Source organism: Sitophilus oryzae, unplaced genomic scaffold (assembly GCF_002938485.1).
Source record: "Sitophilus oryzae breed Bouriz unplaced genomic scaffold, Soryzae_2.0 scaffold_1500_pilon_pilon, whole genome shotgun sequence".
In the NCBI taxonomy this organism is placed as follows: Eukaryota; Metazoa; Arthropoda; class Insecta; order Coleoptera; family Curculionidae; genus Sitophilus; species Sitophilus oryzae.
In genome coordinates, this window is record NW_022146171.1 from 3,182,259 (window position 1) to 3,208,561 (window position 26,303).

Here is a 26,303-nt window from a genome sequence, read left to right on the forward strand (position 1 = left end):
GAACTAGGCGTCGTGTTGCGTTGTGACAATTAAGAAGTACACACTCGCCGAGGCGACCCAATGCGTGACAAAAAATTAGCGATATACATGCAGCTATTGGTTAGAACCGTCCTTTTTTGTTGTGTATTTCCAGCATAATATTAATAAAATTGCCGAAAAAATTTTAACACGTAAAGGAGAGCGTAATTGGGGCGTTAATGGGTGCAATAACATTCAATAACTCAACTTTCCCGGATATTCAACTCTCCCGAAACAAGACACATACAAGATTTTATAGCTTCATAGTTTCTCAAACCGATTTGATCAAAAGCAAAAATGAATTCAAAAAGTTCGACGAAACAAGTGTGTAAACAAAGTGCTGGTTACATAATCAAAAAATTAAATAGTACTATGAGACGCATAAAGCTTGATTTTCATGCCACCCGTTGTTCGACAATACGTTGATACGATATTAATTTTATTGGTAGAATTTAAAGACTTTGATTGGTTAGGAAATAACGCAGTTTAAAATTTATTGCATTTTTATGCCTCCGTTTATCGGATATACGTTGGTGTTATTTTATATTTTCGTTTCCATAACTATTTTACTTATATTTTTATTAAGGTTAAGGTAAGTTTATATGCATCCGTAATGCGTCGTCCGTCGTTCCGTTAGACCAATCATATTCAAGTATGAGCTATCATTTTTGAAATAAACCAATAAAATTACATAAACTTAACGACGGACGACGCATTACGGATGCATGTAAACCCACACTTAGATTAAATTTGTCAAAAAAGTGTCAAAACGTCCATTATCGTATGAACGGGTCCGTTGACGGGCTGAAGTAAAATATTTATGGATGAAAAGTGGCGCGAAAACGCTATGACCAATCAGAGCACCGTCGGACCATCGCATCAACGTATTAAGCTTGATTTTCATGCATCCGTTGTCCGACGATACGTTGATACGATATTAATTTCATTGGTTGTATTTAAAGGCTTCGATTGGTTAACCGTTTCTAGCCAACCGAAGTCATTAAATTCAACCAATAAAATTAATATCGTATCATCGTATCGACGGACAACGGATGCATGAAAATCAAGCTTTACGGATGCATGAAAATTAAGCTTAATACGCAATAACTACGATAATTTGCAATATTAATGGTATACTTTTTTTAATCAACTAGTGATTAATTTTTTTATGAACATTTTCTAAAATTATAATATTATGTACCTTTAAAAAATTTCGTTATAGCCGAAATAGCCCCAAATATGCCTCACTAGCAAAACGGGTGATAAAATTATGCTCACTATCGCAGTTGAACTCATCTAAAAGGTTTTTTTTTAACTGGAATAATAAATTATAATACAAGTTAGACTTTCTGAAGATATCAAAATTTTTACTTTTTTATTTTTATTTTTAGAATTTTCACAATTTATACTTCCTAACACTTTTAGAATAATTAAATAATAACATTTTCGTATACTCGCTATTTAAACCTGTGTATTTGTATATATCGATTGTTTACGATATTCTCCGAGTTAATGTATTTCAAAATAAAAATTTACCGAGTGTGTGAATACAAAACAAACAGGGGTGTATGTTAAACAAATCACCACATACAAAAAATTATAAAAAAGAACAATTTCTTACTTTCAAACTTCAGGAAACTCCCTGCATTTATTATTATATTTATCAATATAACTTGTGTACGTATATAACAAATAAAATGTATTATATACGTATATAACAAATAAAAAAGTTTTAGTATTGCAGAGGAATAAATAAAACACAACATAAATAAAATTTAACAAAATATTCTATTAACAATAATTTACAAACACCTATTGAATTTTATACCTTAAAAGTTAGTTAATTAACTTTAATCTTATTTTTTTTAACTGGTACCTTTTGGCCTTTTCTCTCTACAATACTAAAATCTATTATTATTTACCTATCATGTGATGTCTTTATTTTACAACTACTTGTAATTCCAGTTTTTTGTACCATATACGAGATGGTATACAAATTTTATTGGTAGCTAATACAACTCTCTGTGTAAACTAAGTGTAAAATTACATTTCTAAAATTTTTTTGTTGGAATTTTATCTCACTATAATGTATAGTGATGTATCAATGAATACAAACCTGTTTTTTTTATACACATTTATTTCTCTTGGTTTACTTATTTCTCTGAGCATCGTATATTAACATTTCAGGCGATGGTACGTTTTTGGTGAGAGCCAGCGTCACATTCGTCGGCGAATATTGCCTCTCATTCTGGCGAAGCGGACAAGTCAACCATTGCAGAATCCGGTCCAAACAGGACAGGCTACAGAAGAGGTATTTCCTTATCGATGGTCGATACTTTGACAGCTTGTACAGCCTCATCACACACTACAGAACGGCTCCGTTAGTCACTGCCGAATTTTCCATTACTTTGCAAGAACCCGTTCCTCAGCCCAATTTACACGAAAACGAAGAATGGTACCATAAATCTACCACCAAGCAACAAGCGGAAGAAGTCCTTAAGAGAAATAAAACGGAAGGTGCCTTTTTGGTTCGGCCGAGTGAAAATGATACGAATTGTTACACAATCAGCTTTAGGTACGTCAAATATTCTATAAAATTACAGTACAGGGTGAGTGAACTATAAAGTTTATTATTTTATCCACTACAGGGATAAAATAACTTGCTAATTAACTAAAAAATGCCCCTCGAAAAACTAGTGGTTTTATATCTCAGCCTATCACTCTAGAGTATGTCCCCGGATTGTCTGTACAGAGGAAAAACTTTTCTATTATTGACATGGAAATTTGGAAACTACAAACGGGACTAACCGTTTTAGAACAAGCAACATTTTTTGTGAAGAATGCATTTTTCTCAAAATGTCAATAATAAAAAAGTTTTTCCTCTTGTAAAGACAATTCAGGGGCATACTGTAGATTGAACTTTAAAATACATTTTTTTTAAGTGAAGGTGTCAAAAGTTGACATATGATATATCGTTCTATTCAGAATGTCATTTTCTATCAAATAAAGTAAAAATATACCGAGAGTTAAAAAAATAAAAATCAAAAGTTGTCGTTTCCGGTGAAACAAGAAGTAAAAAAAAATAATTGAATGCGTCAATCAATCCTGATTGATCTCATATTTTTCGCCACTTTTGAAAAACACCCGTTATAATTTTTTATTTAATTTTAGGGCTGATAGGAAAATTAAGCATTGCCGTATAAAACTAGAAGGTCGTCTCTACACCATAGGCAGCGTTGAATTCGAAAGCCTGGTTGAACTGATCAATTATTATGAAAACCATCCTCTATACAGAAGAGTTCAACTAAGTCATCCTGTCAAAGAAGAATCTGTCAAGTTGCTGTCATTGGTAAGTAGTTTTTTGATATTAAAGACATGAAATATGTGATATATAAAGTATTTATTTCTTAGAATATAAATTTAGTAAATAAGTATAATAATTAGTAACAGTAATAAAACAATATAAAGTATAGCAATTGCACCATTCCAGCCATATGATATCTTTTAAAGATACATAACAGATATATTTTACAAAGCTTTTTAGAGGTTAAAAGAAAGAGATCCCTTTTACCCTTAGAAAGGCCAAAAAATGTTTCTTTGAGAAAGTATTGGCCATGTTCCCTATAATAGAAATATTAACTTATAGCCTAAATCAAAAAAAATGTACACAAAATTACTTAATATATTTTTCTTATTCTAAAATATTTACTATTCAATCAGTCTTTTTTATGAGGTAGGTAATGGTAGTTTGATCATACATAAATTAATTAATAAATAGGAGATAGTGTAATTAACTTACAGTAAATCAGTAAAAAAATATATAAAATTAAATACTTAAGTCAAGATGAAGCAACCTTGATACCATGATATCATATAACATTTTAATTGATTTTATATAAAATTGAATAATATAAAGTAACTTTTATTACTCACTAAAGAGAAAAAATGTTGATAGGTAGTATAATGAATAAGTTAAAAAAATAAATGCTTAAAGCAAATTGAGCTTGATGATCTTTGACTATATTGTCATAGATTTGATCTACATCATAGATAAAGAAAATACATTTAGATTGGAATGCTCGACTTCCCGCCAAAACATAATTCTTAGATAGTATTTATTATTCTTATAGTAAACATACTTCGTAGACCGCTACTAGCGATTGCTAAGAATGACCACAAACACGGACAGAGAGCATTTTCCCTGTTCAAAATCAAAATCAGCAAAATTTAAAACTTTCTTTGCTGAAAAAATTTCTTCGTTTAATTTAAATTTTATTTACTACCGTGATAATTGTAGAAGTGATATTAAAAAGTGATATTAAAAAAATGTGTGGAAAACTGCGAAAACCAACGATTCATGTATTTTCCAACCGTGAATTAATAATTGTTAAACACACTGTATTTTATTTACGAAAATAAAAGAAAGTAATAATAAATTTGAATATAAAATATTTGGCGACATAATGCCGAAAAAAGCTGAACTGCTCTGAAATCTGAAAAAGGAAAAGCTTTGGATCGCATCCGCTGTAAGAACAGCGCCAAAAATATTTACATTGTCTACTATCAATCTAAATTTGTTTTATTTATCTATGGTCTACATTTTGTAAAGCTTTTTAATTGGACACTGTGTAATGTTCATTTTACCTGTCCAAAAAATTATTCTTGTATCGATACATCATCTAAACTTCTTATTTCTTTGCCTAACGGTAATCCAGGGTATTCTTGTCCGTAACCATTGGCATACCTATGGTACAATCCGTTATTGAGATTCAAACCATACCCTGCTCCAGTATACGCTAAATTGTACCGCTGAGGAACGCCCAAACCTTTGATCAGTGGTAAAGATGGTTGACCTAGAGCTGGGTTGTTTGGTCGTAACGCTTTCGGGTAGTACGCGAATCTATCGTAGTCTATTGGCTTGTTTTGGGAAGATATTGTTGAATCGATGTCATCGTAATGGACGGGGATAACAAATTTCAGTTGCTGCTAAAACATAAAAAGACGTATTAGGAGACGTTATAGTCGCTACAACTAACGTTCAACGTTACGTCCTCAATGAAAGAGACTGTTGATGTCATTAGGGCATTTCGTAAAGCACTGCACCTCTTTGAATACAAATGTCAAAGAAGGAGCATATCAACAAATTTAGGTCAAACGTGATGGGGAATTAATATGACTGACTGAAATTTCGGTTTATCAGTACCGTTCTAGCTTTAGTTAAAACCTTATTAAATATAATGTACGGTAGACTCAATAATTTGTTGATTTTGTTTCACGTTATGTAAGTAAAAATATATAATTAGTTAATTTTAAATGATTTTCAATTGATTGGTTTACTACACGTAACGTATATTATACAGGGTGATCCGAACTGTATTCCGGAAACTTCGGCAGCATATTCTGCAGATGAAAAAAAGGAAAAAAGTTCGTATAAATGTATGTCCTAAAATACTTAGGACATACAGGGTGTAGAAGTTTCATTTTTATTTCTTTTATTTTTTTTACATTCGGAGGTACAGGGTGTAGAAGTTTCATTTTTATTTTGATTTTTTCCAAATAATTTTTGACGTAAGGTCAATATTTTGATGAAAATTGGTGTGTGGGAGTTTTTTGACTTGAGAAATTTAATTTTGATGTCAATATGACTCCTACTTGCAGAGGGCGCCACCTACGTATTTTTTAACTGTTTTGAAGACTAATAACCTTCGTCTGTACCTGTATAAAACTAGTGGCTGTAAAAAATATACATTTCCGTGTTTTTTTACGTAAAAAATGTCTCTTGGTAAAAATCGCTACGAGCAATCGTTCTCAAGATATTTAGAATGGAAATAGTCAATACATGGCATTATTGACAAAAAATAAACATGTTGAGTAGATAGCTATTTGACTGAAATGATAATTTTGGAAACTTTTTATTTTTTTAAATTAATCATAAATTTTTGTTCGAAAAAATGATGATAAAACAGTTTCTGTTGAACTTTAGGCACAAAAACATTTTAAATTTCGTCGGTTTACGAGCAAAACACATTAACTCCAAAAACGAATACATTTTTAATGAAAGCGCTATAGGAGCCATAATAGCGCCATTATGGAGTTAATGAATATGAGAGTAATTTAAAAATTAAACTAATAATTCTTAGAAGGTATAGATTTTTTCTGGATATAGAGATATATTCTGGAAGAAATCTAGTCAAATGATATAAATAAATCAAATTTTAAATAATTGGACTTAGTGTGTTTTGCTTGTAAACCGACGATTTATGATTTCAGTCTAATAACTATTTAGTCAACATGTTTAATTTATGTCAATTATGACAAGAATTGGCAATTTAGATACCAAATATCTCGAGAACCATTACTCGTAGCAATTTTAACCAAGACACCTTTTTTACTTAAAAAAAACGTCGTAAATGTATATTTTTTTACTCAGTAGTTTCACGAAAAGGACGAAAAGTTATTACTCTTCGAAGGACGAAAAGTTATTACTCTTCAAAACAGTTAACAATATATAGGTAGCGCCCTCTGCAAGTAGGAGTCATATTGACATCAAAATCAAATTTCTCATGTCAAAAAACTCCCACACACCAATTTTCATCAAAATATTGACATTACGTCAGAAATTATTTGGAAAAAATCAAAATAAAAATGAAATTTCTACACCCTGTATCTCCGAAAGTAAGCATTTTAGGACATATTATATTGTTTATACGAACTTTTTTACTTATTTTTACCTGCAGAATATGTTGTCGAAGTTTCCGGAATACAGTTTGGACCACCCTTATCTATAGTTACTTATCAGTGAAAAGTTATTCCCATATTTTTCCGAACGGAGCGTCCGCGCTGTTCGTCCGCGTGTTTTTTCAAGATAACCGTCGGACAAAATCATCCGGACGGAGAATACGCTACCCATGTGAAATTGTTCATATAAACTTATGGTACTTGCTCGAAGTCGCAAACGGTCCGCACGGACGGTCCGCTCCATCTGAAAGCGCTGTTAATAGAGAATTTCGTTTCCCCCTTTTCCAATGCCCCGTAGCTACAGAACCGATCGACGTACTGTATACATATTTGTATATTCTCTGTATTTTTTAACGGCGGTTACTTATTAATTCAAGAATACATTGTTTTTCCTGTCACCTAAATGATACTTTTATTATTTTTAGTTGAGGTTGTTATTTTTTAGTATTAGTTCATAACCTTACCTGTAATTTAACGTCTTGAGCATTTAAACTGTTAGGAATTGGTTTAGGTGTATTCTTGGTGCTTGAAGGTAAATCAGGCGTGCTAGTACTAGTGGGTGGTGTAGATGAAGAACTCTCTACCTAAAATGACAAATGTTTTTTCACGTAAATAATTTTTACGTAATCAGAAACATTTAAATCCTAATAAATTCTACAAATACTTTGAAGCGTGATTCAGAATTGAAACCACTAATTTATTCCACTAATTTCGAGATTCTGAATGAAGCTTTAGGTCGTAATTTGTAAATAAACAAATGTGGTGTTGTAAAATTGAATTTTAAAACCGAAATCGGACGTATATGATTTTTCAATTTTAAGTATTAGATCATTGACAAGAGCAGAGTATATGTAGAGTTCAGTCTCCAACTTGTTAAACTTTTGAAAAGGATAGAACTGGATAAATATCCAATCTAACAGTAGGGATCTATTTATCTTATTTTTCTGTGGATTTATCAACATAAAATTTCAAGGTGACAATACAAAGACAGAAATTATTATTTTACTTGTTGAATTTAATTCAAATTCTTACCGTTGTCTCTTCTTCATGGTGAGATCCTCCAAAGAAACTACTGAAAGGAACAAATAACCAACTGGATTTTTCCGTTGTTGTAGTTGCCTGTTCTGTAGTGGTACTTTGCTCTTGCATGACAACACTACCTGGTGCGACAATAGCGGGAGCTATTTGATAGGGTGGTACGATTTGGGCTATGGGCGCTGTAAATTTAAATTAATACCATTACAGCGCTTTCAGATGGAACGGAGCGTCCGCGCGGATGTTTTTTCAATATAGCTCATCCGGACGGAGCATACGCGACCCATGTGAAATCGTTCATATAAACTCATGGTACTTGCTCGAAGTCGCGGACGCTCCGTCGTGGACTCTCCGCTCCATCTGAAAACGCTGTTACTTTGTGTTTACTACTTTAACAATTAGTCAATGACAACACTTTCGGGTAAACAAATTTGACTATCTAACTAGACGCCAATTTTTTAAATCGTACAGTATACAGGTGTTTTTCTTAATAACATGCTAATATTTAAGGAGGTAATTCTTGGACCTATTCTAAGAAAAAAACTTCATATGAATGTATGTCTTAAATATGGGGCAACGGCCCAGCTACGTCAGAACGCCGATTCCTGATAGATCATCGAAGTTAAACGACGTTAGACAATGCGAGTGGATGGACGCTTGACTGTCTGGAAACTCTGTCGTGCTGTTGTTCCATGACGTAAAATCTATTGACACACACCTCATTAACGCCGCGTGCCGGTTCGTGGTCAAATGAGATCGTATATGTCGTGAGTAAGTGTCGATTTGAGGCCTCAAGTTGCAAAACCCGCCTTATCCATTGTTTAAAAAAATGGCCTAATGACTTATATATTAATAGTGGACCCTGAAATCTACATAAACATAATCCCAAACTGCAGTAAAAGTCGCGTATTCTTACATAAAATTCACTACCAATTACGTTACTGCAGCAAAATCCGTCTTATCCACTATTTGCTATTTATTGTTATTATTGTTATAAATCCCGTATTTTTTCATAAGCTTTTTACACAAGTATAATATTACTACTGACGTCTTTTCAAATCCTTACTTAATTTTAATAAAATAATATATTTAATAAATCAAGTTAGGATGCAAATACCGTATCATAAAAAAAACGGCATCCAGTTGGCTAGGAAATGACGATCGATGACATTTCCCATTAAAAATTACTGATAAAATGACAGCGTTCTTCATTTCATAGCCAATATGCATCATACTGCAACAAAACCCGCCCTTATTGTTGTGTTTTTTTTGTTTACAAATTAATTTTTATTTCTAGAAAAACGAGATACGAAACAATGATTCCACTCAGTGGACACGTTTATTGTAAATTAACGCTTCAAACATTTGCTAAAACAGTTTTTCCTTATTTAGAAACAAAGTTTGTGGGATAAGACGAGTTTTGCAACTTGACGCCTCATTTATACACTCGCCAAATCTGTTAGCCATAGACAATGGTAGGGTCAAGGACCGCAATTCGGATTCCGCGTAAACAAGATAGGTCCCCTCCAGATTAGCTTTAGCAGCAAAAAGAAGACGTTATCTGTTGAAATACAGGGTGGTTTAAGTTTGTAAAATAACTCTGATGATATTATAGATATTTTTATTAAAATTGATACGTCTTCTATGGATCAAAATACCTTTTTTGATTTGCAATTTTATTAATTTGAAAGAGTGGCGTCCTTACGGGTTTTACATTGAATATTTTCGAAATAAAAAAATGGTACGCCACTGAATTTTCTTGAAATAAACATTATTTTCAAAATCTGGATTCTTTTCATCCGACTCATAATTTTTGCTAGAAAAATTAAGTCGTATCAGTTCAGGGCTAAATAGATAAAAAGCTGATGCGGCTACTGTTGGTCGAAACCGTTTTTGTATCGATTGAAAGGAATTTAAGAGATGCGAACATTTTTTCGTACAGCAAAAAATTCATTGTTGTTTATAGAAGACGTGTATCAAGTTTCGTAAAGATATCAATAGTAACATCAGAGTTTTGTTTTATTAGAGCAAAAAATGTTTTATTAGAAAATTTTACCGCCCTGTATCTCAAAAGTTAAGTTTAGAACATACATTCGTACGAAGTTTTTTTTTCTTAGAACAGGTCCAAGAATCACTCCCTTAACTATTAGCATATCATTAAGTAACACCCTGTGGAATTACTTATAGTAAAAAGTTGTTTCATTAATTGTTCATGTTTTTAGTCTGAACAATCCCTTGTTGTTCTAACTATTTCTGAAGCTTTTTTTTAAGATTCACAATAATCTTCCTGTAATTCAAGTGCACCAACTGACACAATATCTTCAGATTTAGATAATTTACACAAAACAGTTACATATAAAATAAAAAATAAATAATACGAAATACACAATTAAATACCTGGTAAACTTATAGCCGACGTAGGAAGACTTTTATGCCAATGGTACAACACTCTACCATCACTCAGTATAGTTTTCTGTAGAATAACCGGTTCAAACTTGGTGTATCTAATATTGATTGGAGGCGTTGCAGGTAGACCGTCTTTCTCTGCTATTATTGGTTCTCCTTCGATATGTACAGTTGGTGTGGGAGTAGTACTCGTAGTAAATAGAGGCGGAGGACCGGTAGAACTAACGTATACTGTACTCGACACAGGTGCGTGAGTACTGCTCACCCAATAAGGCCTTTTAGTTGAACTGAAATCGTCTGAAATATGGAGAAAACCACGTTATGACGTTTTGGCTAGTTATATTACTTTCTGTTATATCAACAGGGATACATACATACAAGTTTTTGGAAACAAATTTTTGGAAATTCCGGACGAGTCAGCTCTGAAATCCGAACAAAATCCGGACTTTGTCGAAAAATAAATTATGAGTTTATTTACATATGTAAAGTTTGTTTAACGAGGAAATACTTGACAGTGGGAATTGTTGTCCTTTATTTTAATTTACAGATAAATTGTTGTGTTCTGCCATTGTTTATATTTTATATATTTTCTGACTATACAGGGTGCTACAAATTCGAGGTACGAGCATTGATATCTCGGAAACCGTAATAGATACGAAGGTGGTTAAATTGGGGCAAAGTTGCGCCTTGGGATGTTCATCAAGATGCCATCAAAAAAGTTTTAAAAATTTCAAGAATTGCTGAGTTTATTGGAAAAAAAACGATTTCGTTGAAAATCAAATTTATTTTTTCCTGTCGTTACTTTTTAGAAAATCGAGAAACTAATTGTACATTCTCATAGCCACTTTATTAGGGCTATCTGATAGTATTTTTAGATTTTCAAATTAGCTGATAATTTGTGAGATACAGAGACCAAATTAATTTTTTTTAAATACGGACCTGCATTTTTTATTACAGGTTTTGAAAGAACTCTGTCTCTTGAGTACAATGATATGCCACACTTTATACTTTTTTTTGTTTTGGGTACCTTAATAACAAAACTATTTAATTATTATTTAAAATAATTTGAAGTCCGACTCTGGTTTTTTAAATTATTAATCTGATTATATTCATCGCAACAATATTGATCAGCGCTAATTAATATTGAATAAGGAAATCGAGCCAATTAAAAGATTCAAATAAATAATATCCAGGTCATAAATTTAAAGATATTATTTTTAACTTTTTTTTATTGTGAATTTGAAATCTGAGCATAATATTAATAGTAGTTATTATAAATAAATCAACTTCTACAAACTAGTTTCTAATGCTCTACATGTTCGAAATGCTTACCAGCCTCCCTATTGCACAAATTTATAATTCGTCCAATTTTATTTATAGGTCTTTGAACATATTCTCTTATACTTCCGAATGCATTTTGTACTCTTTATTGTAAATGTTGAGATGTATTGATTTCACATTTACAAATGACGTTAAGTATGCCCCCATCCCCTTGGCGACAGGTCTAGGAACCTCGCTGGCCATTATACTACTCTACCATATCCTCTCCATTTTCCGGGGAAATGATTTGATTGTTTATATTTTTTCCAAAGTTGTTTTAGTTTTTTCCAAAAAAATCAGCAATCCTTGAAATTTTTACCACTTTTTTGATGGCATCTTGATGAACATCCCAAGGCGCAACTTTGCCCCAATTTAACCATCTTTTGTATCTATTACGGTTTTTGAGATACCAATGCTCGTACCTTGAATTTGTAGCACCCTGTATATACTATATGTATTCTTCCCTGACTCGTTGGACGGACATTCTTCAGAGGGAAAATTAAAGGCAGTTGAAAACGTGTTAAGTATGTACTGCATACGTTACAAATGGCATCAGAATTGGGATATATTTTTTTAATAGAAAACAACAATTTATACATTTCATTAGTTACTACCTTAGAATGTTACTACACACTTCCGTTTTTGGCATTATTAAGGTCTTAATTTTATTGATAAAATTAAATATTGTACGTTATATACAGATATGTACATCTAAACCAATTTACCTGTTGCATATACAATTAACATGAGATAAATTCGGCCCAACAAATAAGGGAAGATTTCGACAGATGACATTTAAAAAATGACAGATAATACAATTTACTTATGAATTGAAATGACAGGCACAATACTGTAATGGCACTGTAATGGATCGTTGAACATACTTATATTTATAAAGCGCACGTAATCATAACGAAATAAAGACAAAATAATTCACAATTCTAATCCATGAGTACACCAAAAATGAAAAAATTGATCACATAGATATGGGTATTTTTGACCAATGTCGTTTTAGAATATATGACATCGTAACCATTAAAATATTCAACATACAGATTAGTAGTTAAGTTGTTTTACGGTCAGATTTTTCGGACATTTTTCAAATTTTGTTCGGACTAGCTTAAAAACCTGGACATGTCCAGGAAAATCCGGGCCTATGGAAACCCTAGTTATCAAAGAATCACTGAAACTATGAAACTAAACATCTAAAGGTAGCCATACACATACACAGTTTCTTCGTAGCAGAATTCCTAGTAGAATATGTTGCCGTCCAATTTCCAAGTCATTATACTTATGAAAATAAAGATTGTACGGTCACTATAAATGTTGATTGGTAATTGATTAGATAACAATTTACAACAATTTTTTTTGCATATATGATTCTACAGTATGTCCCCGTATTGTCTTTATGAGAGGAAAAACTTTTTTATTGGCATTTTGAGAAAAATGCATTCTTCATAAAAATTTTTGCTTTTAATACCGTTTATACTTTTCGAAAATTCCATACTGTTCTAAGGTGACTACACACACTACTGCAAGCTTGACAAGCATGCATGAACAATCTTTTTGTACAAGCCATGCATAATTTACCTTCGCTGCCACACGGTACATACATGCTTGAACAAGCTTCAGTTTATGCCGCGAAATAGAAGAAGGAAGTTATTTATTAAATAAAGCCATTATTATTATTATTATTATTAAGTCCGCGAAAAAGAAGAAGGAATCCTGAAGGCATTTATCTTTTTAATAACGGCATCTTTATCGGCTTGGCTGTCAATTAATCTATACTTATTAAGTAAAATTTTCTATGCTGCATCCTTCTTCACCCTATCATGATATTCTGGTGATTTAATTCGCCAAAGACAGGGCTGATTTTCATATGCGCGAATAAAATCTTCCAATAATCCTCGATTGCTCCTTTTCAGATCGCTAGACATGATGACGACGCGACGTACAGGTCATTTACGATCACGGACTGAACTAATTGTTTGTACAAGCTGAATACATGTGGTACACACGTACCGTTTCGCTTGTGCAAGCAAAGCTTGTCCAAGCTTGCATGATTCAAATTCAATCAATCATCAAGCGGCTTGCACAATTAAAATGCTTGCGCAAATTTTCCCTACAGACGCTACAGTTTGCTTATACAAAAGGATTGTTCATGCATGCTTGTCAAGCTTGCAGTAGTGTGTGTAGCCACCTTTAGTCCTAATATCAAGTCCTAAAAATCAGAACGCGTTTCTATGGTAATATAATTTCGTTGTCATTCTTTGATAGATTGTAATTGATAGAATTTTAATTAACGTCACATTTTTTGCTGTTTTATGCCCACTTGCACCGTTTGTATAAACCTTGTTTAAAGGCTAATCAGTGATTAACTATAATATTTTATTTGCACCATTACATAAACGTTGTTTATACTTATCTAATCGATGTTTAAACTAAACTGTCATATTTCGACGTTTAAATTTTAAACGTAGATTATCTAACGTCATTATTCTGTGTTATGTTGTATTATTTGGTCATATTCTTTGGCGGTTGGGCTTTTAGTACTTTTTTATACTTAGTTCTTATGTAAAAAGAAATATATAAGATGGATTTTGATGAAAATTACATTTTGAAAGATGATTTGGATATCTCGAAATTATGGATTATGGATTTCCTTGAAAAATTTATTTGACGACTATTATAACTATAACTATTTTGACAAAATGGACGGATCTAAATTTTAGCACTTCACTTTTTTTCTGATACGGACACATGGTCAGTTTTCTTATTTTCTTAATATTATGTCCTTATATCTGTCACATATATTTGCAATTGGAGTTTTTTCGTCTGGGCTAAAACTAACACAACGGTCTCTTTTCTTTTTAATTTCATCGCAATCCATGTCCCGAACTTATTGTTAATTTAAAAGCATACACACACACACACAAAGAGTGTTACAAAATCATTTCCCCTTTAAAACAGAATTTATAATTTGAATACTAGGAAAAAACTACCTGACATTTAACATAAAAAACGGATAAACAATGTTTGAAACCATGGAAAAGATAAAAATATGAAGAAGATTGACGTTGTTGCCAAGAATATTCGCTGATTAACTAAACAAGCTTTCATTGTGCATGGTGCAAATGTAACAAAAATAATCATCGATTAAAATATAATCACTGATTACTTAAACGCTGTTTAAATGCAAATTGGTGCAAACGGCCATTAAAATATTAAAGAAGCACATAATTTATTTATTTCAATGCTATGGAAAGGGTGATAATCTGGTGATAATAGTTATCGGAAAATGTGATACTTCAACAACAGCAAAAAATATGACTTCGATCAAAATTAATAATAACCATCTATCAAAGAATGAAATCTAAATATTACCATAGATACGCTTTTTTAGGATTTCTTTTAGGAAAAGTTCAACCGTATTTTCATGTTTTTTTTAATTTTCTGTAAAACGGTATGGAAATTTGCGGGATAATTGCGGATTTTATAAACGGGATTAGCCATTTTAGAACAAGCAATTTTTTTATGAAAAATGCATTTTTCTTAAAATGTCAATAATAAAAAATGTTTCCTCTTGTAAAGATAATGTGGGGACATACTGTATAGACACTAACTAAAATAACTGACTTGGATTTACATCAGATCTCACAACTATTTGTAGTGGAAACACTGCTTTGCGACACTTTTAGACTTTTATTTTTTTTAGATTTTATGTTTTTGAGGGGATTCAACATTCAAGGTGGTAGTTCAATGATTGGGTGTCTGAAAATATTGAACTTTTTGAACCAAAAACATAAATTTTCTAGCATAATTCTTAAAAATTGTATCTACTTTATTAAAATAAAAACATGTTTTTTAAAGCGTTGTACAACAAAACTGGGTACCTTTGCTTGATGTTGTCACATAAAATCCCCCGTTGGTTTTCTGAATAAAGGTAGGTTTATTTCTGATATAAACCGGCCTTTTTGTCACTTCAACCACAGACTTGTCAATATATTCGGATTTGACCGGTGTGCTGACAGTGCTGCTGTATCTATCAGAACGATCAGTAGGTTTGTTGTCATTTTGTGGTGGTCCAAATAATCTGAAATTTTAGTACGGTTTAAATAGTGATAAATAAAAGACTACAGTCTTAATGATAAAATCAAAATCTTAGTAATAAAAATATACAGGGTGTGCCAAAATTCCTCGGACATGAACTATTACGTGTATTTTTGGAATCGAAATAATTTAATTGGACACAATTTTCCTCTATACAAAAGTGCTTCTCGTTTGAGAGTATCAATCAAAAATTAACCCAAACGTTAATTAATATAAAATTTATGAAGCTTATTGTCAAAAATAAAAAAGGATATTAGGACTCTTTTATAAATAAAATATGTCCTTGACTAGCAATATCACTATCACTATCATCAATATTTTGACGTTTTAAATAATATACGTAGAATACAATTTAAAATATCGATAATATGAGCAATTTTGTAAGAAACGGAAATATATATTTTTCCCTCTCTGTATATGTGATATCTAATTGGTTATTTTAGACAGATCAAATACATTGACTTTTCTTAATACATAGCTCAAATTTCAGCTTTCACTAAGCTGAAATAATGATTTTAGTAATGCTTGTTCAGAATCATGTTTTTATCGATATTACATATTTTAGTTTTTTTTCTCGAAAACTATAAGATAGCTTTTCGGAGGTATAATAAGAAAATTATTAGAAATAAAAGTAGTTTCTAAAAATGTGATAATATACTGTTTGTTCTATTTAGTGTAACAATGATGCTACTACTTTTAAATAGAAGCGGCAACACTGTAACTCTAAAAGCGGCAACACTGAAAATAATTTACGACGATGGAACAGGTACCGTAAGCACGGCCGTAAGATCGAAAAAAACGGCGTCAGGGATGGCTGTGAAATGAAGATCGCTGTCATTTTATACGTAAAATTATATGGGGAATGTCATCAATGTTCATTTCCAAGCCAACTCGACGCCGTTTTTTTTCGATCATACGGTATATATATTTATGTAAGATTCCATATTTTCAAAAAAATCCTTCTACCAGTTCTCCATAAATCTCTAACCGTGGTTCACTCTATACAGGGTGTTTCAAAAACCATGTGCCATCTCTCGTGGGGAGATTCCTCATGTAAAAATAAGATTTATTTTTCATATCAACATAGGTCCGATTCTGCTTTGTTTCGTAGCTACAGGGTGTTAAAGTCTTAATATTTTTTAGATGTATTATAATTTTCTTCCAAATACTTTTAGTGATTCAAATGAACTTTTGAGGGTAAAAGTTACTATAAGTGCTACATATTTTAATGTTAAAAAAGTGTCGATAAATTTATCAGGGACGTGCATATGGGTTATCACTGGAATCTTTTTCATTAAAAAAACATGTGGGCGACTGACTTTTTTTCTTTTGATATCAAAATTATATAGGCCGTTTGATGCCAATTAAAAGTTACCTCTTGATATATTGATATATACTCAAAATTTCATTCGAAACGCTAAAAGTAGTTGGAAGAAAATTATACTAAATCGAAAAAATATTAAAACTTTAACACCCTGTAGCTAAACAAAGCAGGATCGGACCTATGTTGATATGAAAAACAAATCTTATTTTTACGTGAGGAATCACCCCACGAGAGATGGCACATCTTTTTTGAAACACCCTGTATATGCATACCTGGAAAAATGTTGACATTTGCTTCTGAACTCCTCCAAAGTCATATATCGGTCCTCACCGATATCCACCAATGAGGTATCGTGTTTTTTCGCATTGTTTGATGTAGCTGTAGTCTCCTTAGCTCTTTGTTCATAGCTCCTTTTTTCGGCAGCTATGATTTGTCTGATATTTTCCGTCTGCTGAGTTGTCAGATCTTTAGCGCTGGATAAATCGGTTTGCGGATGAGATATCAATGAATGTGATTTGACAGTTTGTAGTGGTGAAGTTAAATTGGTGGCTCTTTGAATTTCTGTGAGTAATGGCAAGGATAAGACGCCATTTATGAGCACTGTGATCTGGAAAAAAATGTGATCTATTTAATAAATAGTATCTTAAAAATTAATAAATGTCACAAATTCTTCATTTTAATTTCAAATTATACAGTGTGCCATTATGCCAATCGTTATATTAGATGGAATTATTATTTGAATGAATATGTTAGTATGTTATAATTCTAATCGATTTAATAGTTGTTGTCATTGGATCTCTATATTTTTGTTTACATTTCTAGTCTAAGTCTAAGTATTTTCTATACAGGGTGGGCCGAACTGTATTCCGGAAACTTCGGCAACATATTCTGCAGATAAAAATAAGTAAAAAAGTTCCTATAAATGTATGTCCCCAAATGCTTAGTTTCGGAGATACACGGTGTAGAAGTTTCATTCTTATTTCAATTTTTTTCATATAATTTCCGAAGTAACGTCAATATTTGGATGAAAATTGGTGTCTGGGAGTTTTTTGACATGAGAAATTTGATTTCGATGTCAATATGGCTACTACTTGTAGAGGGCGCCACCTATGTATTTTTTAACTGTTTTGAAGAGTAATAACTTTTCGTCCGTACCTGTATAAACCTAGCTAGTTAAAAATATACATTTACGATGTTTTTTACGTAAAAAAGGTAGCTTGGTAAAAATCGCTACGAGTAATGGTTCTCGAGATGTTTGGAATCGAAATTACCAATACCTGTCATCATTGACATAAATTAAACATGTTGACTAATTAGTTATTAGACTAAAATCATAAATTTGCAATGTTTTTGTGCCAAAAGTTCAACAGAAACTGTTTTATCATCATTTTTTCGAAGAAAAATTTATGATTACTTTAAAAAAATAAAAAGTTCCCAAATTTCTCATTTCAGTCAAATAACTATCTACTCAACATATGTATTTATTTTTAGTCAATAATGACATGTATTGACTATTTCAATTCTAAATATCTTGAGAATGGTTGCTCGTAGCCTTTTTTTTAGAGATATTTTTTACGTAAAATGTTACAGATATGTACATTTTTCCCATCAGTAGTTTTATACAGGTACGGACAAAAAGTTATTACGCTTCAAAACAGTTAAAACACATGTAGGTGGCGCCCCCTACAAATAGTAGAGTCATACAATAGAGTCATATTGACATCAAAATCAAATTTCTCATGTCAAAAAACTCCCAGACACCAATTTTCATCCAAATATTGACGTTACATCGGATATTATTTGGAAAAAATCGAAATAAAAATGAAACTTCTACACCCTGTATCTCTGAAACTAAGCATTTTAGGACATACATTTATACGAACTTTTTTACTTATTTTTATCTGTAGAATATCCTTCCGAAGTTTCCGGAATACAGTTCGGACCACCCTGTATATTTCAATATCTTACTAGATTTGAATATGCTATTTTCCCACTATATTCCGTTGCCTTTCATTTCTATAATGTCTATTATATCACTGATTTGCAGTGAACATCAATTATTAAGTAAGCTATCAGTGTGCGTATCGTGAGCTGTCCATTGTGAAAGTAAGAGGAGTTCCTTTCCGTGAATTTTTCCGATACTGTAATAATTCAGGAGCAGTCTTACTAAATACATTTTGTGCATTTTTTAAGATTTTCAATCAAAGGTGGCATTGCAAACTACATAAACAGAGTTATACTGTAGTCTTTGGTGTAACGGCACTATTATGTCAGAATGCCTTGTGTGCTGTGGACATACTGCTGTGTGTTTGTCATTGCTAGATGAAAAGTTTTTTTTTGTGCTACAAACTTCTCTATTTTTTAAATAGCACTACTTAAAATAATGAATGGAACTACGACTGGGGACCATGTAGTTGGGGATACGGACCGTGATAACAGAAAAATAAAGAGAAATTTTACTTTTAAGGACTGTCAACAGTTTTTTCAATTTTTTCAGATATCATCAAAACTAGATTTTTCACATGTAGATTATTTTTATGATTTTTTATCCATTTTTCAAGTATACTAGGATTTCGGTAAGTTTCTTGCAAAAAGCTTTGGCAGTTTTCTTTGTTTGCCAAAATTCCAAAAATGGACTAAATGCATCTAGAAACTCTCCTCAGTTATTCTGGTTGTAGAACCCAAAAATCAGAGATCAGTAATATCGGTCCAACCGTTCTTAAATTATAAATTGTGTAACAAGCCCGACTTTTATTTATTTAGGTTGCATAATTTTTCAATGTGGCAATATTGCAAGGCTTCTGTACACTGTCAATAAATTGCAGGAGAATGAACCTGTCGCATTAAAAAGTTTTCTTAAAATTCTTGACAAGTTTTTTGCATGCAAACCTCATAGGCATGTTTCTGAGGCCGAGCACTGTACTACCAGTTGAAACACTTGCTTATAAATTGTTTAATTTAATTCTGGTATTTTTTTTGAAAATAGATTATTCGTGGTTTCTTATAATTTATTATCAGTGGTTAATAAAAATATTACACGAAAAATATAACCTATTAAAGGTGCAAATATGTTCAGGGCTAGTAAAAATTAATTGAGTTATTTTACTTTAAAAATTAAAAGAACTGATTTAAATTTTGAGAACCACTGGATCTTTTCTGGGTTTTCTTTCTTGTAAATTTAATCTATTACCATGTTGTCATTTTGTCAAGATATTATAAATATATAAAAGTTTTTTAAATAAAAACTAGCTTTTTCCCGCGACTACGTTCGCGTTACACCTCGGATCGTTCATGCCTTGATTTAAATGATTGTTTACCTATAGATAGAGCTAGTGAACCAGGAGTTACAAAAATCGACTATTTAAACTATGATTTTAACAGTTTTAGGGCTATTCGTATTTCATATGAAAGTTTGCAATTGTCGATTTGTCAATTGGGTATTATACAGGGCGAGTCTTGAATAAGTGCAAATATTTTCAGGGCTGATCTCGATAAAAAAAAACATATTTTCTTTTTACCGTTTTTCAAATAACTCCAAAGTAATCGAGTTATTTTACTTTAAAAATTTGCACAAAAATATTTTCTACTTAAATTTTGAGAACCACTGGATCTTTTTTGGGTTTTTCTGTCTGATAAATTTGATCTACTACCTATGTTGCCGCATTATCAAAAAATTATGGATTTTAACTAAAAACTAAAAAAAATCCAAAATTTTTTTTAGAAGACTCCAATTTTTCAAAAAAAGAAATTGGAGAAAAAAATCGTGTTGCTGGGGTCAAAATATACTACTGCTAAAAATATTTGCACTTATTTAAGACTCGCCCTGTCTATCCTTTAAAAAAATCGATTTTGTAATTTTTGACTTAAAATTTATAGAGCCATCAATAGGCCAATTTCAAGAGCATTCTTTAAATATTATTATAAAAAAAATTTTTAAAATCCCAATGTTTTAGAACTCGAACCAACGTCGAATTTTTCCAAAATCTGAAAAAAGAAAGTCTCTCGAAAATAATAAATAGTGAAATGACTATTTACCCTCTATGGATATAACCCTTATGGTCCCATATAAACTGTATTACTAAAATAAATAGCAGTTTTTAATTGAATATTTGAGGTTTTCAATTGTCGCAATTTCTTGATATACTCCCCTGATTTATTTTTATTTTTCAAGAGCATTAATATTCTCTTTATACGTTATTTTTTATTCCTAGAAGGATGGTTTGAAAAAGAAATATTTTGTTCATATTATTGATGTCACTAAGTAAACCCTTGTAAATTTTTATACTTCTAGATGCTATAGTAATGCATTTTCGAACAGCAAACTTTCATTCCTTGTTCTACTCCCTAAGGGTATGAATTTCATAAATTCGCTATGTCCAAATAATTAACTCATGTCTTTTAAATGCTCCTTTGTGCAAATTTTTATGTGTATAATCCAGAAATCACGAAGGTTTATAAATATTTTTACTAACTTTACCCATTTGGTTGATGAATTTCAAAAATCTCTACTAATTCTTTCTGTAGAATTTCATTCTTCTAGACCAGATAGGTAAGGGATTACATCAAAGAGGATGAATTTCCAAAAATCGCTTTGCGTAGCTAATTCAATAATCACTAATGTCATTTAAACATTTGTACTAATATTTATGTATCTAAATCTGAGGGTATTAACTGACCCCTAAAATATCTAAAAACTTGATATATAATCTAACTGACACACCACTGACAATGACAAATAATTTATTTCTGGAGGTATTGTGTGTAGGTATTTTTCAGGTATGTTTTAATATTTAGTCGCTTTACACAAAGAAATAGCATTTAAACAATATAAAATTACTTCATAACAAATCTAGACATATATACCTTTCATTTAAAAAAAGAATCATCAAGATTGGTAAAGCGGTTTCGGCGGGATGGATGTAACAAAAAAAAACTTTGAGCTTTTATATATGTATGGACTTAAATAATCTCCAAAAAAAAAATTAAAAAAATTCCAAATTTTCATATTTCTTTTTGCGAAAAAACCTCATAGGTGTGTTTCTGGAGTCAAAATGTACTACCTCTAAAAATATTTGCACTTACTTAAGACTCACCCTGTATAAATAAAATGGTATTAAAAAAAGAATGCCTCGATTATGCGATTATAAAATTACGTTCTATTATAAAAGAAAAACAGTAAACAAACTAATTGATAGAAAGTATCTCATCCACTTACCAGTATCGCTGTTTTCGCCCGCATATTTCACCCCGGCCCTTTAAATACCGTTTTTCTAACACCACCCGCCCACAGCTACCAAAAAGGGACACCTGCTCTACGACGTTATGTATAGCTCGCTCGCCCTTCTATTGACCCTAGACCATAGTACCAGAGTGCAATGGCTTTTTACCTTTGCCTGCGTCCGCTTGGCTAGGTCTCTTCTATCTACCTGTTGGTTGCGGTACTGTGCGAGCCTAGACTAAGAGCGGGAGAGGGAGGAAGAGAGGCACCTTGCGCGCAATCAAAACCGAAATCACCGTCTGTAACTCCCCTCGATGGGAGTTTTTTAACCCTCGCCTCGGCTCCGCTGGAATGCAGAAGGCCCTATCGGCGGGCCTACTACGGTGTTGGGAAAGCCGGAGTGCCTTGTACGATGTCTCAATAACAGTGTTCCAATGTAGTATTTACATTCTAATGGGCAAAATAATTTTTTACAACCACATTTTTTCCTCATATTCACTCGTAAATAGTTGTTTCAACAAAATACACTCACCGGCACGCCAAAAGAGGCACCTCAAAATGTTCATGTTTTTTAAAGTTTTATATATTGGGTTCTAGTGGGACGATTTTGATGATTTTTTAAGCAATTTGTAGCTAAATTATTCGAATTTTTAAAATCTTCCAAATTTCTAAATCTTAATTTTTAAAATCTTTCAAAGGTCTTTCCAAATTAAAAATGAAAGTTGCTATCTGTCAATTATACGAGGGGAAACAAAATGTTGATATTTTGGTGACAGAAAAACGCCCTGTGGAGTACGGTCACAAAGCAAGGGATTTAAAAATCGTTTTTTTATCTAGTTGTATCTTTTCTCGATAGTTTGTTTTTTGATTCATCTCAATAGCTTTTTTTTGGATATATTCGCTTTTGAAGAAGACACTAACATGTTTTCATATTTTTAAATTAAAACCATACCTTTGCTTTTGGTCCCAGTTAACAGCCCTATAAAATAGTCTTGATTTATGTAATGTCACTGTCTTTTAAAAATCATATTATTATTGCCTGTTGCGCAGTTATTCTAGCAGAGATGGTTATATCTAATAAAAGTTTATCTCTACCATGATCAATTAAAGCAGCAATAGCCGATACTTCAGAACTTAAAACCATCTGTACTAAAAGAGAGTAAACGAACATAGAGTAAACGTCAACAAACAACAATAATAATTCAATGATAGTAACATTACAAAAATAAAAAGTGTGTTTATGCGGATCCAAAAGAAAAAGCACGCTTTTAATGATAAAATTGCTGTAAATCGTTAGTGTCTTATTTAAAATCGAATATCCCCAATAAAAATAAAGCTATTTAGATGAATCAAAGAACAAACTATCGAGAAAAGACATACCTAGATGATAAAATAGATAGATTTTCCAATTCCTTGCTTTGTTAACATTCCACAGGGTGTTTCAAAGTTTCACCAAAATATCAACATTTTGTTTTCTTGTATAATTAGTATAATTGACAGATGGGAACTTTCATTTTTAATTTAAAAAGAGATTTTAAAAAGTCAAATAATTTAGCTACATATTGCTTAAAGAAATCATCAAAATAGCCATATAAGCCTAGTTCAGACACAGCTAGTAATTTAGTTGAGTATCAAGTAATTTAGTTAAGTAGCGAGAATCAACGATAACAAGAACGATAACTAATCAGTTATCGTTTAGACCAGTTTTCGAAAGAAAATCGTTTATGAAAGATATTAAAAAATAACTATCTGACAAATGAAGAGCGTTTGTGTGTCAGAAAGTGAAATATTCTTCTTGTAATGAACAGAATCGTTGGGAGCTTTTTCTAATGCACCGAAAATGCCCGCCCTCGCGTGGCTCGTTGTGTCTACGACTATCTGAACGTCACGCCGTCTTCTCAATAAGAACAATGCGTTGGACTACATATTCCCCAGTTCATAATAAGATCGAACACGTTTGGGACATGTTATATAAACGATTAAAATACAGATTTTCCGCAGTTCAAAATCCCGAAGAAACAGCAGCTGCTGTAGTTGAGATTTGGGAGGATCTGTCTCAAAAGGCGATTGGTAGTGTCATAAAAAGAATAAAGAATGGGGAGATGGATATCGTGGTGGAAGACACACACACTTTATTCAAACAATTATAAAATACAATGCCTATACCCAGTAGAAAAAAATAAGTTCGAATGTGAATGTCGGTAAAATCAATATAAAAATCCGACTTTCCTTTGAAACATTGTATTTTCTTTAATAATTGAGATATCGGTATAATCGGTATAATTAATAAGACAAGAAAATGTTAAACATATTTAATAATTTCTGAAATTTGAATTTATAGGACTATAAATTAAAAGTATATGTGTTCTTCCGGCCTGTCTGGTGTTATAGTAGGTCCTAATGTATACCCTATTAAAATAGTACATATACGTTCCCTTCTTCTTCCCCCGCTTCTTCATTCCTTCTCTATGGTTTACTGGATATGATTCTGTGTCTTATTCCTCCCTTTTCCCTTCGGTCCTCGGTCTTCACTCTCGCTCTTCTCAAACGGGTTTCGATATCCGCCCTATTCGCCGTTTGCGGTCGGGCGGTACTATAGACAGCGGCGGCGGATCTAGATTCTTGTTTCATGACGGTCTCAATTTTGCAACAATTTTTTGTTATCTAAAACAACGATTAATCAATTCAGTGTACTGGAAATAGATCCGATTTTTTAAATTCACTAAAGCGAAAAAATACAAATATTAATTAACTCAACGTTTCGGGAAGTATATTTCCTATCTCCCTGCGTCTTCAGAACTAGGGATGGACAATAATGGATTATATTAATTTACTTATATATTAATTTACTTATTACAATATTAATTTACCTATCGATATATTTTAGACCTTGATTTATCGATAATTATCGAATTACCAATACAGGATTATCGATATATTAATAGATATCGGCATATTTATGTATCGATAATTTTTAGGTCACCTATTGTTATTAGATATACCGATGATTATCGATATATCAAATAATAGTAACATCGATATATTATCGATATACTAGAAAAGTATATCATTTAGTATAAAAAGCAGGCTTATGAAGTTTTAAAGTGGTCTTCTAAAGTGGCCTTTTGATATCTCGATAACTATCGATATAATTTGATAATTATGATTAACCGATACTTTTTTTACTTAATGCTATCAATATGTCGATAGATGACGATTTGTCGATAGGTATCTATAATTTTAAGGTCGCCTATTGTTATTCGATTGTATCGATATATCATAACATCCCCATCCCTAGTCAGAAGCAAAAATGAACAGTGAAAAAGGCTTGATAGATTTTATATTGTCAGTTTTATGTAATATTGAATCTTCCCCATAGGCAGGCGTTTTCTGTTTAGTCAGGAAATTTATATAAAACAACAAAGAAAACAAAACCGAACGTAACACCAACAAATAAGAACAACAACACATAGAACATAGAACTAATAAATAAGAGCAAATATAACTAAAAATTTAGTTACTAGAAATAAAAACATGTAGTACTGACATATACCGGGTGCGTCTCAAAAGTGGCTCACCCCTATTAACTTTTTTATTTTGTCAGAAAAAACAACCAGATTTGGTATGTTAGTATATGACATAAATTAGGATTGATTGGCATATTCAATTGTTTTTGATCATTTTTGCTTTCACCGGGAAGGACTACAATTTTTTAAATGGCACCCTCGATATTTTTTTACTTTATCGATAGAAAATGAAATACTTTTTTTTACTTGTAATGTTGAATGTATTTTTTTACTTTATCGATAGAATAGAATGACATGTCATATGTCAACTTTTGACATTTTTCCATATTGTTTATTTGAAATTGTAACATGCGTTTCATAACGACAATTTGACTCGAAATACCAAGTGTATGGTATCAAATTATTCGTAAAAAAATGCCTTTTCCAAATATGCTAATGAGCCACCCTCGTTCCATTTGAAAAAATTGAAATATGATTAAAAATACGATTTAAGCATTTTCTAACTGGCCAGGACAAGACTCACAAAACATTAGACGATCAAATCTATTTTTCCATGACTCCCTGATAGAGAATTAGTGTTTTAACATAGCCATGGCACTCTAGATTG

At 31.7% G+C, this 26,303-nt stretch overlaps 2 protein-coding genes across 4 annotated transcripts in view; one reads left to right on the top strand and one right to left on the bottom strand.

The window, feature by feature from the left end:
- The window catches only part of LOC115878143 (1-phosphatidylinositol 4,5-bisphosphate phosphodiesterase gamma-1), a 92,130-nt gene that overhangs the window by 20,623 nt on the left and 45,204 nt on the right, over window positions 1–26,303 (top strand). For both annotated transcript variants that reach the window (XM_030894522.1, XM_030894521.1), the window contains exons 12-13: window positions 2,206–2,593; window positions 3,190–3,367. In XM_030894522.1, coding sequence (XP_030750382.1) covers window positions 2,206–2,593; window positions 3,190–3,367 — 566 coding nt within the window. The remainder of the gene's footprint in view (window positions 1–2,205; window positions 2,594–3,189; window positions 3,368–26,303) is intronic.
- Window positions 3,402–22,582, bottom strand: LOC115878145. 2 transcript variants are annotated; one of them, XM_030894528.1, is made up of 7 exons: window positions 22,167–22,582; window positions 17,224–17,558; window positions 15,411–15,610; window positions 10,189–10,494; window positions 7,789–7,973; window positions 7,221–7,340; window positions 3,402–5,001 (listed from the first exon to the last, which is right to left on the bottom strand). In XM_030894528.1, exons 1-7 carry the CDS (start codon window positions 22,188–22,190, stop codon window positions 4,675–4,677), a joined length of 1,497 nt encoding a protein of 498 aa, XP_030750388.1. In that variant the 5' UTR covers window positions 22,191–22,582; the 3' UTR covers window positions 3,402–4,674. The 2 variants fall into 2 exon arrangements, with proteins under 2 accessions (XP_030750388.1, XP_030750387.1); XM_030894527.1 differs by having other exon boundaries at window positions 3,402–5,004.

What these genes read in the sequence shown, in the direction of transcription:
- LOC115878145 (XM_030894527.1), bottom strand. Translation starts at nt 22,190, where the DNA reads ATGCGGGCGAAAACAGCGATACTG. An exon ending in AAATGTCAACATTTTTCCAG is followed by an intron (nt 15,611 to 17,223) that starts GTATGCATATAC and finishes CTAAAATTTCAG; the next exon opens with ATTATTTGGACCACCACAAA. An exon ending in CTCAAGACGTTAAATTACAG is followed by an intron (nt 5,005 to 7,220) that starts GTAAGGTTATGA and finishes TTTATGTTTTAG; the next exon opens with CAGCAACTGAAATTTGTTAT.